Genomic DNA, 20161 nt, shown 5'->3' with positions numbered 1-20161 from the left:
CCCATGTAGTATGGAAAGCTTCGTTTTGTTATGAAGTTGTTGTTTTTTAACTTTCAAAAGTGCAATGCGCCAACATCGAAGCCAATGTAACACAAGGCTTCTTCATGTAGCTGAGTGCTGGATCTAGAGTTGGAGGTCTAAGGAGGCAGACCTGGCCAGTGGTTTTTTTTTGCTAGAAATCCACACCAGGCTTAGCTCCACCTATGATCTACAAGAGTACCTGTGGTACGTCATTGGGCTGTCGTAAGCCACATTCCCCCCAGCCTCCATTGTAGGGATAACAGCACTGAAATGCATTGCAGGGTTGTTTGCTCCTTTCTCTGCCTCAGTCCGAGTTGTAATACGGGTATGCTAATACTGGTCTACATTACAGAGCCCAAAATCCGTGCAATATTTAAGTGAGCTGTATCGCAGGGTTCTCTCTCATTCACAGTACACACACCTTTGCAACGTGGGGATAATGGACTGAATTTACATTGCCTGGACTGAATATTTCTAAATGTTTAAATACTGTAAAAATGGATTTATCATACAACATAAGATCAGAATTAGAAAGAGCATAAACTTCTTTATTTGTCCTCTCTTGTTTTCGAATGAATGTGCTGGTGCTTACATCCATGCTAAAATCTTAGATTTCTCCGTTGATTTCTAACAGTGCAATTCTGTACACTGAATTTAGTGAGAATTCTTCTCAAGTATGTATATAGGATTGCAGCCTTAGGGCAGTTTTCACTTCTGAACTGGAGGACATTTAAAAAATGGCTTCTTCAATGTGAATTCGGCAACAATTTAGCCAGAAGTGCCACTTATCACTTCATTTTCCTATCTTTGTGTTCACTTCCCGTATCGGCGTCGTGCGCACGCTCCTCCCTCCAACCGGAACTGTGGTGGTTGGTATGGCAACGGACAGACGCTGCCTGCCAGTGCTTTGAGAGAAAGGGAGCGCGAGCGCGCATGAGGGGGGCAGGGAAAAAAGAAAGGTGAGAGACGTTTCCTGGGGCAGACCGACTCTCCCCGCTCGCTAAAGTCAAGCAGCTCAGTTGCGAGAGGGCCTTTGTTTCTCCTGCCCCCCCCTTGCTTGTGGGCTGAAAGCGGGACATGTTCGCATGCATTCATGTCTGTGGGCGACACTGACGTTGCTCCCAGCAGCCAGTGACAGACTCCACCTCAATCTCGAGAGGTGGGAATTCTTAAATCTTCATGGCTTGCTTGTGAAGGAAACCCAACCTCTTCCTCTACTTCCTCCTCCTACCTTCGGGGGAGTGGGGGAAGAGACTCAAACAGCTAGGGGGAGGGCTCTGCGCCTCATTGCCGGGGTGGTGGCGGTCGTGCCCCCTTTTTAGAGAGAGGAGGACCCAAGTACAGACGGATATGCGAAGGTGCACGTACGCACAGGGCCTACTTCAAACTCCTGGGGGAAACTACCTCCAACTCGAATTAAATTTTCCGGTATTATAAAATGTTTTTTTCTTAGCCATTTTAATTTATAAGCGGGAGACACGATCCCTTTCCCAGTGGAAGAAACTTGCCCTCCATCTTCGAAACAAGATGAACACACTCAGCTCTCCTCTAAGCTTCCCTCCTAAAACTGTAGTTATGGTGTAAATATAAGCACAAGAGGTGGTTATTCTATGTTTTCTTTACCAGCTTAGGTCTCTCACTTAGGGAGCTTCCAGAGGGGCACTTCATATAGCAGATGATCTTTGAGATATCACAAATGGGTAGTTGGCAACAGTGGTTTTTTAACTTACCAGATTTTCCAAGGAAGGGGTAAGTCCAAGTGAAATGGGGGTAGGAGGGATATGGGCTGCCATACTGATGTCAATGACATTGTATTGACAGTGCAAAAATATATTTTCATAAGCAGCAGAAATTCCACAATAAAAACCCATATGGAAGCACCAGTCTGTTGGAAAGCCTCCTTTCCCCAGCCTCAGTTGTATGCTGGCCAGGTTGAAGAGAGACTTGCACACTTCATTTCTTTGGTAGCACTAGTTACCCCAAACCCTCTCCAACATACATGTACTCTGAGAGGAAAGGGCACTGTTATCCAAGGCTACTAGAATGTCTTTCTGTACTATAGTTGAGAAGGCTTGAATACATACACTTTTTATTTAAGCACTCCAAATTGGATAAACTTTGAGAAACTGATCTGTGTTAGAGTCAGCCTTTGTTCAGTTCCGGTTAAATTCTTATTTTCTTCTACCAAGTTATTTCTAACCCTTTAAAAGTGGGGTTGCCCCTAATCTAGTGGAAACCTTGGCAGTTACCTCATGAAACAGCAACCAGGGGATGGTTTGTATAATGTATCTTCTTGTTGTTATATGCCTCCAAGTCGACCATGACTTATGGCGACCCTATGAATCAGCAACCTCCAAGAGCAACTGTCATGAACCATCCTGTTCAGATCTTGTAAGTTCAGGTCTGTGGCTTCCTTTATGGAATCAATCCATCTCTTATAATGTATCTACAAACTTTAATTGAGCCAGCACTGCCCCACCAATGGATAGCACCTATGAAAATTAAATTCCTTGCACTCAAAATATGCTATCCAAATATTCTTAATATTAAAACTTAAAATAATAAACTTCAAAAAGAGTGCTTTTCTTTGGGACTTGGTGTGCTTATACTACATGCTACATCCACGTTTTTATGATTCTGTGTGTCTTTTTGTCACAGAGCATTCTTTACACCCATAATCTCTAGGGCAAACTTATGCAGTTTTTATAGGGTGCTGTATATATCCAGAATTATTTCCTTCTCCATTTAGTAAGTCTGGACAGACGTATCTGTTAGAAGAGGTGGTCTCACCTGTGACATGTCACAGTTCTCAGAATATTGTTAAGTCACTGAAAATGCCAAGGGAAACAGAATGTTTGAACTTCAGAGAACCACAGTGCCCGGTTAACTTAAACTCTGTCTGCCTTCTCACTTATATAATCATCCATTTTTCCCCCCATGCCCTTTCCTCCCCTCTCTGTTTCCCTTTCCTTCTCCCTACTCCCTTTCCTTCTGCTGTACATAGTGTGGCAAACCTGCCTCCAGAGAACCAATTCTGCACAGTAGAGCACCGCAATGAGAGGGCAACAGCAGCTGCAGTGATCCTACGTGTGAGTGCTTTAGAAATTAACACCGCCATGAGCACAGAAAAGCAAATGGGAATAGCCAGTGATTCCACTAGTCCAGGGGTTGCCAACCTTTTTGGACCAAGGGGCACAGTTTGAATTTTGAGAGAATGCTAAGGGTGCCAGTTACAAAATCAGCCTGTTTTCAACCTGTTTTATGATATTTTGTGGTGTTATTTATTGATACTGTTGTAGTTTTTTTTTATTATTATGTTCTGAATTGTTTTTAATCATATTATTTTGTTGTTGCTATGGAAGCTGCTTTGAGGTCACCTGGTGATGAAAAGCAGCATACAAATATATTAAATAAATAAATATACTAAATAAAAATGGCTGCCATGGAGGCACAGCATAACAAAATGGCTGCCATGGGGGGCCATAACACAAAATTAGAGAAACTACAGTCATTGCTGCTTCTCCTCCAACAACCACATGTTTATCATGGGAAGTCAGCTATATCTTGCTGATCCTGATTGACGAGATACAACTGTTAGAGGCACAAGAACCTTGTCTTGCCAAATGCCAATCCTAAACCAAAGCCTAGGGTGCCATCCGGTACCCATTTACCTGGGAGTAAGCCCCATTAAACACAAAGACTTATTTCTGGACATGTATACCATTGTACTGTAAGTTAACTATACAGTGAATTGCCTGAACATCAGCTCCTGCACAGCAGAAGACATACCTAAGCCTCTTTGAAAAGTTTTCACATTTTGCCATTTGGGGAGGGGATTTTTTTTAACACCCACCTGTGTAGTAGCATTTGCAGAAAATAACTTACAGAGAGTAACTGATCTCACATGAATCCACCACAGGAAAGATGAATCTTGGTTGCTAGGGAAGGGCCAAACTACAAAGATTCTACTTGAAAATAAGACAGAAGCAGGAAAAGTGCACTAAAAGTGAAGGAAAACAGGAGCTCTTTAGGAGCCCAGGGATTCCTATTGCTTTGTGTCCAAACAACTCAGTTATCATTCACAGCTCTGACTTGTCTCATTGGCTTAAAACACTGACAAGGTGGGAATAGCCAGGCTGGCTCATTTCACAGAAATCTCTTAGAAGGGGTTTTGCTGCATAACTTTATTTCTAGGAGCATCACAGCCTTTTTTTTTTAAATAGAGATTTCAGAGTCTGCGGCCCCTTCCTGTGGGTTCCAGTGAAGGTCTTTGCAAGGGCCATGGTCGCCACTGGTACTGAGTTGGTGACCCTTGCACTAGTCCTTTTCCAGTTTTGCTGAGTTGTAGATAAACTATGAACCTTGTTGTATGAAATTGAAATGGATCAATTGTTTGCTTTCCCAGAGTTGCTGGGAGTGGGGAAATTATTTTTGGTTAAGTATTTTTAATGTGTAAGTTATCTTAGTAGCACAATATTGACCTAGAGAATAATGAAATCAGCAGTACACTGCACAATCACTGCTGTGCCAAGTGAGCAACAGTGACTAAAGCTGCAATCCTATACCTACTTTCCTGGGAGTAAGCACTACTGAACTCAATGAGACTTACTTCTGAGTACCATATATAGGACTGTGGTTAAGGTGTTGGACTACGACCTAGGAGACCAGGGTTCAAATCCCCATACAGCCATGAAGCTCACTGGGTGACCTTGGGCCAGTCACTGCCTCTCAGCCTCAGAGGAAGGTAATGGTAAATCCCCTCTGAATACTGCTTACCATGAAAACCCTATTCATAGGGTCACCATAAATTGGAATCGACTTGAAAGCAGTCCATTTCCATTTTGTTGTTGTGCATAGGCTATTATATGGAATCCCATGAAATACTTAATGTATAAGTCATGGGGAAAACCTATAGGAAGTTGCTAGATAAAGTATTTTCAAGATTTTGGTCCCAGATATACCAGATGTATGTGCAGAAACCTGTTTTCATATGTACATTTGTTCACTGGATTATGTACAAAAAAGTATATTTTCCAATAACATCTACAGAGTTTCAATTAATAAAGGAGTATTCTAAGATCAGTTTCCCTAAACAGAAGTCACTGACAAGACAGTTATTTCAGTTTTGAACTCTTTGTCAAACTAATGTTTTTTGCCAATGTGATATTTCATTTCAAAGTAATGCCAAAGAGCTTTATTGTATTGTGTTTCATTTTAAAAATGTGGAGCACTTTCAAATATGCGGCAGTGTTAATGAAAATTAAGTAAAAAACAAGGAAGTAATTTCTTCAGCATGTTATATTACATTAGCATGTAAACAAATTTATTTATTTATTTATTATTTGATTTGCATCCCACCCGTCCTCCCAGCAGGAGCCCAGGGCAGCAAACAAAAACACTAAAAACACTTTAAAACATCATAAAAACAGACCTTAAATTACATTAAACCAAAACAACTTTAAAAACATTTTTTTAAAAGCTTTAAAGACATCTTTAAAAAAGGGTCAAAAGAAAATATTGTTAAAAAAGTTTTTTTTAAAAAAAAATATTAAAAAGCAATTCCAACACAGATGCAAACTGGGATAGGTCTCAACTTAAAAGGCTTGTTGAAAAAGGAAAGTCTTCAAAAGGTGCCGAAAAGATAAGAGATTATTAGCTCTGTATTTCTTCATATTCTGCTGTTATTAACTAAATAACCACTTTACAAGTGAGAAGTTAATTATGTCAGACAAGGATTTACCTTAGCTTTCATTAGCTGACATTTATGGAAAGTGGGGAATGCAATTTAATGCTTATCCTCTGCTCTCAAGGGCCTTGTCACGGTATTGCTGTATTTTTAGCACTTCCAGTCACTTAGCCTGAGCTTGGGGTGGGATCTGCTTGTTGGTGGCATTCTATTGAACTGGCAGATGTTTCCATTTTGGGTTAGTTATTCTTTTGCTACTCTTTGCCAGAGCTTGGAAAAGTTACTTTTTTGAACTACAACTCCCATCAGCTCAATCCAGTGGCCATGCTGGCTGGGGCTGATGGGAGTTGTAGTTCAAAAAAGTAACTTTTCCAAGCTCTGCACTTTGCTTTTACCTTTCCGATTTTTTCCCCTCCCCAAAAATAATGATATTGTTGTCAATGTTTTCCTTTTGGAAGGAAGGGAAACGGGGTTTCCCTCTGCTCAGTTGGGTTGGGGCACTATTTTACAGTAGTTCCACTCCTACTTGCAGGGCTCAGTTCAGAGAATAACACTGGGTGGCTCTGTTGCATCTGAGGCAAGAGAGGCTATGCATGACTTGAGCTGATGCCTAGATACAGTGATGAGTTGGATGAAGGCCAACAAACTGAAGCTGAATCCGGGTAATACCCTTTGGATGGATGGTTCCCAGGTCTGGTATTTTGGAACATAGCCTGTTCTGGATGGGTTTGTTGTTTGGGAGTGCTTCTGGAACCATAATTGTCACTAGAAACAAAACTAACCTCTGTGGCTAGGAGCACCTATCACCAGCTTTGGTTGGTGCGACAACTACACCCTAACCTGGACAAGGATAGCTTAGCCCTTTGTGGTTCATGTGTTAGTAACCTCATGTCTGGATTACTTTACTGTGCTGCTGCTCTTGGGATTAGTTCAGAGGCTACGGCTGGTGCAGAATGCAGCGGCAAGAGTACTGAGTACAGGACCTCCTCATGCACATCTTATACCAGTGCTTAAAACACTGTACTGGCTGCCTGTTAGCTCCAAGCTATTTTCAAGGTTTTGCTGCTGACATATAAAGCCCTAAACATTTTGCAACCAGGATACCTAAAAGATTGCCTTCCCCTGTACAGAACTGCTAGGATGTTAAAATAATTGGAGGAGGCCTTGCTAGCAGCGCCATATTTTATAGTATGGTGCTTAGCAATTACATGGAAACAGACCTTCTTTGCAAGCAATGTGGGTGATGACACAAAACCAGGCCTTCTCTTTGGAATGCCCTCCCCCACTGCTATATGGGAGGCACCCACAGTATTCTTCTTCTCACTAGGTTCCTGAGGAAGCAAGAGACTTCCCAGCAACAACTCCAATATGGGCAACACCAAGGCAGTATCCAAGGCCAGTCAGAGTCCACAACAAAGGAGTCAGGCAAGAGGCACAGCAGTCCAAAGACCAGTGTTAACCCAGGCAAAAACACAAAACCAGGGTCCAAGCAGTCCATAAGCAAAGCAGGGCAAGTCAAGAGGCAGGTCCAGGATAGTCCATGGTCAGGCCTAGAATCAACAGGAGATTAGGAAACAGGCTTGGTACCGAGCTGATGTATGGACATTGTTCTACCAGCTCTTCTAGCCTAGCGCTGGGTTTTTTGAGCTGGAGCTGTTGAAACCACACCCCCAACTCTTATCAACCAGCCAGACTTTTACTCCTGAGGAGACCTTGCCTTCAGTCAGGCGCTTCTCTGGATGGGCCAGGTCTCCAGCTGGCATTTGAGGCAACACCTCTCTCAGACTTGGGACCAGACCTGGTTGGCCTCAATGTCAGAGGCCAAACTCGCCTTAGGTACGGACAGCCCTTCCCCAGCCTCATTGAAGGACCCTGGCTTCTTACCTCCAGATGGAACCTGACCAACGGCTGGGTCTAAGGCCAAATCCTCCTCTAATGAAGACTCCCCTGATGAGGACTAGCTGACACACAGTAGGGTGCTTCCCAAACTGTTATGAATGTATTTGCTCAAACTTTCCCCAAGTAAGTTAGTCACATATTTTAAATATTGTGTATATCCTTGACATTGTTTGCTGTTACTTTTGCTTAGATTTTCTGTGTATTGTAATATTTATTTGATTTTTTATGTTTTTAATATTTTAGTCTTGAAATTTTAATCTGTAACTTGCTTCAGGATCCTTGAATGGGAAGCAGTCTATATGTTATTTTAATAAATAAATGAAGAACATTGTTTTCTGTCTCTCAACAACGTTGCAGTTGCTGTGAGGATAAATGACAAGATGTATAAAGTATCTGGCAAATGCAAATAACTTAGAAGTAATTAGGATTACATTAACAGTTCTGTGTTACTCTGAATTTTTCTATACTGTAACACATGGATAGATACATTAAATAGTATAATTTATGTAACTATCCATGTCACAGCATAGAAGATGGTTGATTTTTCTGTGTATGAAATAAAACCCTATTTGTTGGAAATCAAGTTTATCCTGGTTGCTTTGAGCCAAGCAGCAGCAATTTTTTAAACCTTGCTCTGTTTAGAAAGACACCCTAGGTAATATTGATTCAAACAACTAACTTTAATTTATCTAGGATATCACTTCTGGGGGATTTTGAGATATATTTTTAAAATACAAATTACCTTGTTATAATTGACAGTCATCCTCCAGTCTTGATCAGGGGTGGGTGACCAATGGCCAAGAGCCTATTTCATGCAGGTGGTGGGAGGGGGAAGGGTGTGGCAGAGAGAGAGAAGGAAGAAAAGTAAGTAGAGTTTTTCTACTACTTATTTTACAAAAATATTTTCAAAAAATATATATATTTAAAATCCACCTCTAAAATATCAATATTAGAAATGATCATTTTATCAAAATGTTCTTTCAAAATATTGATATTAATATCATTTTTTGTGAGGGAAAAAACAGATTGGTAAAAGCAGCAGCTAGCAGACAAAGAATGAACTCAAATCGATACTGGCCTGTTAGGTCGATGGGATGCTTTTGAACTGGCACCAGCCAACAGATCCCATCCCTGACTCTTGATTTTACTGCCCATTGGGAATCAGCTCAGGAAATCACAGGTTTTCTGAGGTCATCCACTCCCCTAAACATGGACTTAGTTAAAATGATGAAGAATAATCAAGAAGGGGGATGGGAATATTTGGTACTACGACCTGGGAGACCAGGGTTCGAATCCCCACATAGCCATGAAGCTCACTGGGTGACCTTGGGCCAGTCACTGCCTCTCAGCCTCATGAAAACCCTATTCATAGGGTTGCCATAAGTCGGAATCGACTTGAATGCTGTACATTTACATTTTTATCTCTTGGCCTCAAGATGTAACTTGTGGATTTACGGGTCAGAGCTGATTCCAGGAACTGATTTGAATCCTGTAATTACTCACTATTTAACTTCTTCTAGCAAGTAGCACTACTATTTTCTAATAAGGAAATAATGTGCATGCTGCTTTGTTCTTTCATGTGTATGCACGCATGTGTATGTGAAAGGCTGCTAGCTCATATTTTTTCTTTTAAATGGGTTTTGATTTGCTCCATGCCTCTAAGCTTTAAAATACCATTGTACAGCCTACCAAGACCGCTGTAGTTTAGGTTGGGCTTCCTTTCTGGTTTAAATAGGAATTTGGTGGCAAGCTTCCAAGTGTTGGAGCTGTTTTTGTAACACGTTGCAGTCAGATATTGAATATGAAGGGGAAAGAACTCTGTATGATCAACACCTGCTTTGTGACCATCTATTTTATGTGTAGGTTTTCCTGAAATACTGCCATGTATGAAGCAAAAGAAAGACAGAAGTTTATCAATGATGCTCAGTACCTGAGAGAGATGCAGCACAAGATGGATTCAGAATATCAGGTAGCACAGCTCATTCACTACATTGATATTTCCATGAAGAACATGAGCAGAGGGCAATGCGGGATGGATGAGGTCAACTTCATCAGATGTACCTTCATTTGAATGCAAGTCCCTCACATAAACCTGCTTGTTCTTTAGGCTTGCCTGAGAAAACAAGAACAGACTAAAGAGCAGTCTGAGAAGAAGCGAGAGCAACATGCCAGACAAGAACTGAGACAGACAAATACATCGTCCATCTCTGCTGTGCGTACTTATGAAAGGCCATGGATTTCAAGACTTCCCATTAATAGACAGGTAAACTATATGTTAACTTTACAGATAAAAATTAACTGGAAAACAAAAGTACTCTCTTAATGACCCCTCGTTACTCCTGAGGTCTAGATAGGGATGGGTGAGAATTTCGATTCAGTTTGCATTTCAAGCAGAATTTATTAAATTTGCACTTTCCAAAACAATATGAGAACCGAAAAACAGCCATCCTTCGAAATTCACATTTATTAGAATTTTGGGATGCAGTTCACCAACTAAATAATATTTATAAAAATACATATATTAGGGGAAAGAATGCATAAAAATGAATATATGAGTGAAAATAACATGCAAAAAGGCATGATGTGATGAGAAATGGCTTGCAAAAATGTGTCCCTTTGTCAAAACTGCCTACAAAAATGTGTTTATTAGGAGAAATTTGCACTAAAATGGTGGAGAATTTTCATGAAAACTGAATTTAACATTAGAAAAGTGAGAAACTGAGAGAACCGAAATTTGCAGATATTTCCATCCCGAGTTCTGGATGAGTTTTTTTGTTTAAATTATAGAAGGCTTGGGTAAGCTAGAATTTTATCCCATTTGTCCTAGAGCACACTAGTTAACAAAATTATGTTTAACGGTTACTCTGGAGCAGATGTGGGGGACCTACAGATGTTGCTGAATTACAACTCCCATCAGCCCCAGCAAGCATGGTCATTGGCAAGGATGATGGGAGTTGTAGTTCAGCAACATTTGGAGGTTCCCCATACCTGCTCTAGAGGGTGAAGTCTTTCACTCTCTTTGGCAGACTGTTCTTTTTGTTTAAGAAGCCTTCAGTGCTCTTTTAATCCCTGTACTGTTCTCATTGAGATGGGCAGTTGAGAAGGAGCAGGTGTACAAATCGATTTGGAAAAAGCCTACTTGGGTATTTCTTAATGTGAACTTCACCAGGGTAGGGCTCATCCATTTCTTACAAGGGTATCTGTGAAAACCATAAAGAAGACTACTTTTTGAGAAGTAAGCTAAAAGGAGAGCTTTGGGATATTCTCAGATGACTTTACCGAGCTTGATCTTCCATATTGGAAGCAAATACTTGTATGTATACAGAATATGTGAACATAAAATATGACCTCAATAACACACAAGAGTATATAACACTGCTTGGTTTTGCTCAGGAGAAGGAAGAAGCAGAAGGGAAGGTGGGGGGGACTGTAAAAATACATGGTGCTCCTCTTTTTCTTTATATCTCTTCCTAAGTGCATGTATGCCTCTGAGTTTCAATTCTTTCACAGTATGCTTATTTCCAAGTAGTGCAAAGTTCTGGGTAGCCTGTTTTACATGGGCTTGGTTTGCATGTCACATTAAACAATAGTATAAAATAAAGTATGGTTTAATGTGAATGAGCAGCATACTGGTGCACACTACTCAAAAGTTCGTGTGGTGCATCTTACTCACTCCTCTTCCTGCTATGCTGTACACAAAACATGCCAGAGTCTGGCTTCTGTTGTCCGAACCCAGGGTTGTGGTTTGTTTCTCTCCAAACAAATCACAAGCAGTAACTAAGGTATGTTTTGGCTTATCACTCATGGTTTGTTTGAGAGATTGAGAGGATATGACAAGCCAGACTATAGGTTGTTTCATCCATAGTGCAGGTACAGGAGGAGTGGATAAGGAGGATCACTGTGCACCAGTACTCTGGTCATTCACATTAAATCATATTTTGTTGTAAACTATGGTTTAATGCTAGAATTGTCAACATAGTACTTGCAGGCACCAATGTGCCCCAGTACGTTCCATGGCACCCACAAACGGTGTAAGTAAATATCCTTTCAAAACTCCCCAAAGCATGAGAGACTGTTAGCTGTTCCTGTTCAGTTCCTGGTTGCACTGGTCTGAACACAGTCCCTTAAACATGCCCACGTTTCATAGGATGCTAGGATTGGACACCTGCCCCCCATTCCATTCTGAAGAGATGAAAGAGGCAAAGAAACTTTCCCTGTAAGCTAGTGTGGTGGTGGCTGATGTAGGTGCCTTTTTCCCACTGAAGGGGAGCTATTGGGGAGGGGGGAGGGTTGTATCACTGTGTGTTGTCTCTTTTCCTGAGTTCTTAGATGCTGCACCCATTTTGTGTTATGCCACACATTCCAGGGCAGCCAGTTTGTGTTATGTCACATCCCCACAGCAGACATTTTGTGAGTGGTGCCCCATGACATTCCCTAAAAGCTCCATACATGCCCACTGGTCCAAAAAGATTGGTGACCCCTGGTTTAATGTGACATGTGAACTGGGCCATAGTCATTTTCCTGAGTAAAGGAAAATTCCAAGTAAACTGGTTCAGTTTCCATTACAGGACAGTGCAGTGGACACTTATGGAGTCTATATACAGGTTGAGTACTTATTTCAGGAACATGAGGAAGCAAAGATGCAAGTTGTGCAAGCTTCACAGCAACATAAATCTAATTTCTCAAAATCCAAAACTTAATCCTGAAATTATTCCCCTCCCAGCAAACCTCATAACAACTCTCCAGCAAAAACCAAACTGGTCCTTCCAGTTTCCCCTACCCACACAGACTGAGAAACCAATTACATAATTGCATGTGGCAGATTTGGACCCGCGTTCTAATCCAGAATTGCCTTTCCTTTTACCTCTGACTTAGCCTTGGTCAATTAGGTGCCCTCCAGATGTTTGGACTACAACTTCCATCATCTCTGACTATTGACCATGCTGGCTGGGGCCGATGAGAGTTGTAGTCTGGAGGGCACCAGGTTGGCCAAGGCTGCTCTCATTTATAGGCACTGCCACCATTCATTCATGCTCATGTTTCTGCAACTAGGAGAAGCCTTTCAGAGCAAGATGTATGGTGCTATGTGAGGAGGTAAGACATTCAACATTTTCAGTTGCTACTGGCCAGAGGCATTGCCTGCAAGCAATCCCACAAGCATGTAGCATCAGTAAGCATGTTATGCTCTTGAAAAGCAACACTCCTGAGTGTTCCAGGCCACTACTCAAGATACAGATTTTCAAAATAAAGGATTTATTTTTGGATTCAGGATACAAAGAAAAATAGAAGAAAGAAAATAAGAGTATTCTAAACAGCATAGCATTAAAGGAAATGAAGTCTCCTTACTAGCAGGCTATGAAACTGTCATACTCCGTGTTCCAATGCAAGCGAAAGCTGTTTGAAATTAAAACCTTCTCTTCAAAGAACAAATTTTCCCAGTTTGAGCTAAATGTGTGTAGTACAGCAAGGTTGGGGAGAATTTAGCAAATGGTTCAAAACCTACATGATGAAGACTGCGGTTCCCATCCAGTGGGAGTAGATTTTCACATGGCTAGATGAGGTCTGTGCAAATAGGATAGGTAATGTCTGCACACAAGCTCCTATAACTGTATAAGAACAATTATATTAAATGATGTCGGAAGTGGGCAAGAGCAACTCCTGTTTAGGTTCTTTTGTTTGTATTTCAGAAGGAAGATAGAGTTAGGGTCCTCTAGCTGGCTAGGCTTGCGTACCTTTACCTGTGCCTCTACCTAACCTTTATGTTGTAAACTTATATGCTCAGGGAAGCTGACCTGCCCCTTCTTCCTTTGTCTTCTTCTTTGACTGTCCAAGGAGAAGGAGACATCTTTGTCTTTGCTCTCTCTCCTAAGCCATGAGGGCAATACCCAAGTCTGGGCTTTGCGCCTCCAACTTAGTTAGTAAGTTAGAACTAGGTATACCTTTCCTATCTACTGTGCATTTCTATAAATAAAGTAGCTTTTCTTATTTTACTCTTAAGTCTCAGTGATCTAAATGCAGGCTAAAAGTCTGCTTCGAAGGTAAATACACACACTGGCACACATGCAGGTCAGACTGTTGAATCACTCTGCATATATGTATTTCCATAACAAAAGGTTATTGATCCAGTAAACTAAATTGAATTGCGAGTTGTGCCTGAATGCTAAAAAGGCTAAGTACTATGTGTGTCCTGCCCAAAGCCCGAGACACGAGACAGAGGCGAGGCTTGATTTAATTTTCTTTTTATTAGCATGAGCAGCAAGCTTCATAAACCTGTCTACTCTAGCTCACTACTTTCCCTAGCTAAGCTACCTAAACAGTCTCTGCAGCATGTGGGGAAAGTTGAAGCAGCACTGAAGCCTGGGTGGGCACCTGCTTAAGTAGGGAAGGTCTTTGCCTGTAAACAACGGCTCCTTCGAAGTTCCACCCTCTCAAGGTCCCTTTTCTCGTGCCGTCTCACGCGGGGTGAGGGGGGGCGAGCCTCAGATGGCCCATCTGACAGTGGGGCTTTGCTAGGTGACAGCTCGACTTCAGGGAGCAGGGAGCTGGTTGGCGGGGAAGTGTTTGAAGTGCCAGGCGGGGATTCTGGTGGGGGTGTGGTTGGTGCACACGAGAGGTTGCTTCCCAATGGTTCAGGTGGGGGGCTCACAGGTGGAGTGGGAACTGCCTCAATGGAGGGGTTGGCTGGGGGAGTCTGCAGGCTGACTACGCTCCCCCCTCCATCAACACTTCCAGAGACCTCGTCCTCATCTGACTCCTCTCCCTGACCTAACTCCTCTTGCGCCTGGGGTTCAACAGTGTGATTTACAAAAGAGATCAAAAGGAGACTTTAGAGAAAGAAAAGCAGAACAAAAGATAGAAAATCATGGCTGAAGGATCAACACTTAAGACAAGCATCCCAAGGCCGGAGAAGGACAATTATGTGATTTGGAGTCTCCGAATGATGGCACTTTTGGAAGGGGAGAATCTGCATGGAGTCTTGACTGATCCTGAACCCTCAGCAGCTGATGAAGCAGGCACTGCCTCCTAAAAGCATAAGCATGCCAAAGTGAAGTCTCTTATTTCTGCTTTATCAGATGAGGCACTAAATGTTTGCATGGGCTGTAGGAATGTGAAGGGAATATAGGAAAAGCTTGAAAACGTGTATCTGAGAAAATCTAAAAATCATGTGATGTTTCTCTATAAATTGCTGTACATGCTGAAACAATCTGGCAGAGAAGATCGCAATCCACATTTGGAGAGATTTACAAATCTGCTCCGAGAATTAGAAAGATGTGGAAGATCTTTGGATGAAGATTTACAAAAGGCTAGCCTCTCTAAATCAGCATCATTATATAATGGCTTGCATACTTCAACAGACAGATCAGAATTTGGATCAGTTTATGGCATATTTGAAAGATCAGGACTACAAAGAGAGACAGGAGCAAGCTCTGTCTGAAAAAGCAAATTTTACTGTGGGCAGAAACAGCAACCAAAGGAAGGATAAGATGAGTCATGCCCTGAAGCCACAGCAGGTCAAAAACAAACAAAGGAAGAATTGCTTCAAATGCAAATCTCCTAATCACCTTCAAAGAGATTGTCCTAGAAGGGAAAGAGGAGAAAGAGTTGATTTTAAACAGAAGCAAGCTGAAAGAAAAACAAATAGCCAAACTAAAGTGAAGCATTCCAGTTACTATGTATCTGATGGAAAAATTGATGATTATAAAACCAGATTTTTAATTGACACTGGTTGTACCGCTCATTTAATAAATGATAAAAATTTGTTCAAGAACTTTAGCTCCCATACACAGAATGTAATTATAGTATCAGGAGATGTTTTCCGTTCTCAAGGAATAGGCATGGTGGAGCTGCTTTGCAAAGCACCAGAGGGCGCCAGAGAGCTTGAACTGAAAAATTGCCTATTTGTTCCAGCATTTAAAGATAATTTAAGAAGTGCCACGAAAATAATGGAGATTGGAGGTGAACTTTATTTCAGTGACAACGTTTGCTAAGTTTTATATGAAGGAGAAGTATGTTGTGCTGAAAAATTGAAAAATGGACTTTTGCATTTGGAATATTTTGAAACTGTGCATGCAAATACAGCCAAAGAAACCTGTGCTTCTGGATGTGTACGTGTTTGGCATAGAAGAATGGGACATGCCAGCTTAGCCAGAATCAATGCTGTAGAGAAGGAAAATTTGGCTAGAGGCATTAAAATTGGACAATGTAAACCCACAGAAAAATTTGAATGTTGTATAAAGACAAAAAGTGTGAAACCAAAATATACTAAGAAAAGTGAAAGGAAAACTACAAAACCTCTAGAATTAATTCACACTGACCCTTGTGGACCCATTAAAACACCATCACAGGGTAGAAATTTATACCTGCTCACTTTCATAGATGATTACTCAAGGTATACTACAATGTATCTACTGAGAGAGAAAAGTCAAGTACTTCAAAAATTGAAGGACTATGTCAGAATTGTGTCCAATAAATTTGGCAAAAAGTCACAGATGATAAGATCTGACAATGGAGGATAATTTGTGTCCAGGGCTATGCAAGACTTTCTACATGAGGAAGACATAGAGCACCAGACTACTGTTGTTTATACTCCAGAACAAAATGGGGGTGCGGAACACATGAACTGGACTTTTGGACAGATGATTCGTTCTTTGTTGGAAGATGCACAGTTACCACAGAAGTACTGGGGTGAAGCAGCGGTTACTGCCACCTATCCACAGAACTAACTTCCAGCAGCTGCAACCAACAAAACACCTTTCAAGCTATGGCATGATCAGACACCAAGTGTGTCTCACCTTCATGTATTCAGCTGCAAGGCCTTTGTACACATCTTGAAACAAAAGAGGTCAACATTTGACAATGCCAAGGAATGAATATTCATTGGACATTCTTCAATGCAGAAGGGATACCGAGTCATAGATCCCAAAACTGGTGTAGTTGGAGTATACAGAACTGTCCACTTTGATGAAGGAAAGTGTGCACACCAACCAGACAGGGCACCACACCAGATGACAGCAAAATGGAAGAAGAAACTGAGCTATTTTTCCACAACAGAAAGGATCACAGTAATACACCAGCAGAGAACTAGAAGAGGAAATCTACATGCAACAGCCACTAGGGTTTGAAGTTCCAGGAAAAGAAACCCTAGTGTGTAAACTTCAAAAATCCATCTATGGACTTAACCAGGCTGCCAGAGCCTGAAATAAGAAACTGAACAAAATGCTCTTGAAAGAAGGCTTTGTATAAGGCATAGCAAAGCCATGCCTGTACAGCAGATTCAGGAACAACAGATGGACATACCTACTGATTTACGTGGATAATCTACTGTTGGCTTATCAAGACCCACTGGACAAGCAACAACTAGTGAACCATCTCAACAAGGAGGTTGAAGGGAAGTGTCTAGGTGATGTCACTCACTACCTTGGAATACAAATTGAAGGAGAAGGTATTGGATCCTTCTTGCTAAGTCAAAGACAAAAGATCCAATACCTTCTTGAAAGTTTAGAATTGAAGGATGCACATCCAGCACCTACTCCAATGGAAGTAGGATACCTAAAACTGGACCACAAAAAACAACCATGGGAAGACTATGAGAGCTACAGACAAGCCATTGGAAAACTTCTGTATATCAGCACTGTTACTAGGCCAGATGTGGCGGCAGCAGTGGAATACTTGTACAGAAAAACCAGCTCGCCAACCAAGACGGACTGGGAAGCAATCAAGAGAGTGGCAAGATATCTGAAGGACACTGCAACCATGAAACTGAAGTTAGCAGCTACCCGAGATCCCAAACTAGTGGGATATGCTGATTGGGCTGAAGACACTACAGATCGAAAATCCACCAGTGGAAACATCTTCTACTATGGAGATTCAGTGATCAGCTGGGCAAGTAAGAAACAAGAGACTGTAGCACTGTCTTCAACAGAAGCAGAGTATGTGTCAGCTTCTGAAGCAAGCAGACAGTTGACATGCCTACTTGAACTATTCATAGATTTAGGCATCTATATACCCGGGCCTGTCGTGATGCATGAAGACAACCAAGGATGCACCAGACTCATGGAGTCAGAAGGGGTGAGTTCACAAACCAAGCACATAAATGTGAAGCACAATTTCATTAGAGATACCTACCGCAGAGGACTACTCAAGATGGAGTATCGTCCAACAGAAGACATGACTGCAGACGCTCTGACGAAGGCATTGGGCAAAGTCAGATACTGCAAGCTGTGAGACAAGATGAATGTAATGGGCTGAACCAAACACTCATTGAGAAGGGGTGTTGGAAGTGGGGCAAGAGCAACTCCTGTTTGGGTTCTTTTGTTTATATTCCAGAAGGAAGATAGAGTTAAGGTCCTCCAGCTGGCTTGGCTTGCCTACCTTTACCTGGGCTCTTCTCTACCTAACTTCCTTCTGTTGTAAACTGATATGCTCAGGGAAGCTGACCTGCCCCTCCTTCCTTTGTCTTCTTTGACTGTCCAAGAAGAGAGGAAACATCTTTGTCTTTGCTCTTTGTCCTGAGCCATGAGGACAATACCCAAGTCTGGGCATTGCGCCTCCAACTTAGTTAGAACTAGGTATGCCTTTCCGATCTACTATGCATTTCTATAAATAAAGTAGCTTTTCTTATTTTACTCTTAAGTCTCAGTGATCTAAATGCAGGATAAAAGCCGGCTTCTAAGGTAAATACACACACTGGCACACACATAGCTCAGATTGCTGAATCACTCTGCGTATACATATTTCCATAACAAATGAGAGGGGTTTCCCAGTGATGGGATGTAAACTCCTAGACTACAGCAACACCTACACCACCCCCTCCAGTCTAGGTTGATGGCGTAGGGTGTACCGGCGGGGTGGTGGTGGTTGTGCAGAGCCGAGTCACTGGCCCAGTCTTGTGGAATGTTCTGCTAATAGAGATTCAGCAGGCACCTTCTATTCTGATTTTTAAACACCTTCTGAAAACTTCTGTATGCCACCAGGCTTATGCAGGAAATTGAGACAATATCTTTCTATAATAGTTAATTGATTTCTGGTTTTAAATTTTTCTGTGGTTTTATTCTGTGGTTATATATGTTGTAAACCACTTTGTTTTTTTTAATGAATAGTGGTATGTAAGCATGTTTATAAATAAATAAATGTAAACTGCTTTGTGAGGTCCACCTGAAAAGTGGAATATAAATGCTTTAAATAAATAAACAAATAACTTTGACAATTAGGAAGGGAGTATGAATTTTCCTCCTGCCAGACATGTAACCTTCTTAAGCAGATTTTTTGAGCTGGTGTTAGAAAGATGCTCACTACATGACAGGGAGGCTCGCTTCTGATAATGCTAACAAAGTATCCAAGGATTCAAGACAAGAGTTAAAATTTGTTCAACAGGGACTTTTCTCCACACTCATCCCACCCTGCAGGTGGGTGTGACCCAATCTGGCTTTTGATAAGAAACAGCCTAATTGCCAGTTGGTGCCTGATCAACATCCTTTTCATAATAGGGCAGCATAGCAATCAACCCAGCAATGAAGGCAATACTTTAAAAAAAAGATAATCACAGAACGGGGAGGTTGGGCAATCTGCGGCCCAGGAATGCATATCACCACACCCCCATTTTATGTGGCCCCCAGTGCCTCCTGAAGCTGCTTCATTCTTTTATCCCATCAGAGTTTCTTCCTTCCTTGTTCTTACAACCTCTAACTGGTAGGCATTGCCTTCATGCCACATCCATGTTTCTGCATCTAGGAGAAACAAGGGCAACATGTATGATACTATGTGGGGTTAATATCCTCATTTTTCCTGGTTTTTATCTTTTAGAACAATTGGGAGTGCAGTATTTTATTTGAAAACAATTTTTTTAAAAAAACTTCTTATCTGATTATATGGCTCTGAGAAAATAAGTTTTCCCCCTAGCTGCCTCAGAACAAATTAGTAGGCTTCTGCCAGATGTGTGTGCAGCATACCAAAATCAGAAAGAAATTACTTTCAATTGCTTTCCCAAACAGTAGTTGTATAAGTACTGGAGGCTCCCACAGCTAAGGTGTTTGGAGAGTAAAACAGACTATTGCAATCCAAGCTGGTTGTTAAACTGTATATATTAAACATACCAGGAAAAGAAGCTCAGTAGAGAAAAATGTGGCTGCTAAGAATTTGTTATCTGGTTTTCCCCATGTAAGTGTCTGTGACAAATAAGGTGCATTGTGTAACATTTATATTTTGTCCGAAGGATTTGGATGATTATTCATCTGCTTTTTTAAATCTAACATGGTTTCTGGAAAAATGTTCTAGTATTTATTTAATGAGCTTTTCTTTGCTTTCTGAAATAATAATTCTAAAAATAGAAATGGACTGCCTTCAAGTCGATTCCAATTTATGGTGACCCTATGAATAGGGTTTTCATGGTAAGCAGTATTCAGAGGGGATTTACCATTGCCTTCCTCTGAGGCTGAGAGGCAGTGACTGGCCCAAGGTCACCCAGTGAGCTTCATGGCTATGTGGGGATTCAAACCCTGGTCTCCCAGGTCATAGTCCAACACTCTAACCACTGCGCTACATGCAAATTTACAAATC

The 20161-nt window shown here is 41.4% G+C and overlaps 1 protein-coding gene across 8 annotated transcripts in view; it reads left to right on the top strand.

The window, feature by feature from the left end:
- Positions 1-871: 871 nt before the first annotated feature.
- MARCHF10 (membrane associated ring-CH-type finger 10) overlaps positions 872-20161 on the top strand; it is a 78050-nt gene continuing 58760 nt past the window's right edge. For 3 of the 8 annotated variants that reach the window (XM_061589969.1, XM_061589970.1, XM_061589962.1), the window contains exons 1-4: positions 872-980; positions 3026-3110; positions 9470-9575; positions 9714-9869. In XM_061589969.1, the coding sequence (XP_061445953.1) occupies positions 9489-9575; positions 9714-9869 (243 nt within the window). In that variant the 5' untranslated portion in view covers positions 872-980; positions 3026-3110; positions 9470-9488. The other 5 variants (XM_061589964.1, XM_061589963.1, XM_061589965.1 and 2 more) reach the window with 5 other exon arrangements.

This window comes from Rhineura floridana, chromosome 11, assembly GCF_030035675.1.
Source record: "Rhineura floridana isolate rRhiFlo1 chromosome 11, rRhiFlo1.hap2, whole genome shotgun sequence".
Classification (NCBI taxonomy): domain Eukaryota; kingdom Metazoa; phylum Chordata; class Lepidosauria; order Squamata; family Rhineuridae; genus Rhineura; species Rhineura floridana.
This window is presented reverse-complemented; position numbering and strand designations above follow the sequence as displayed.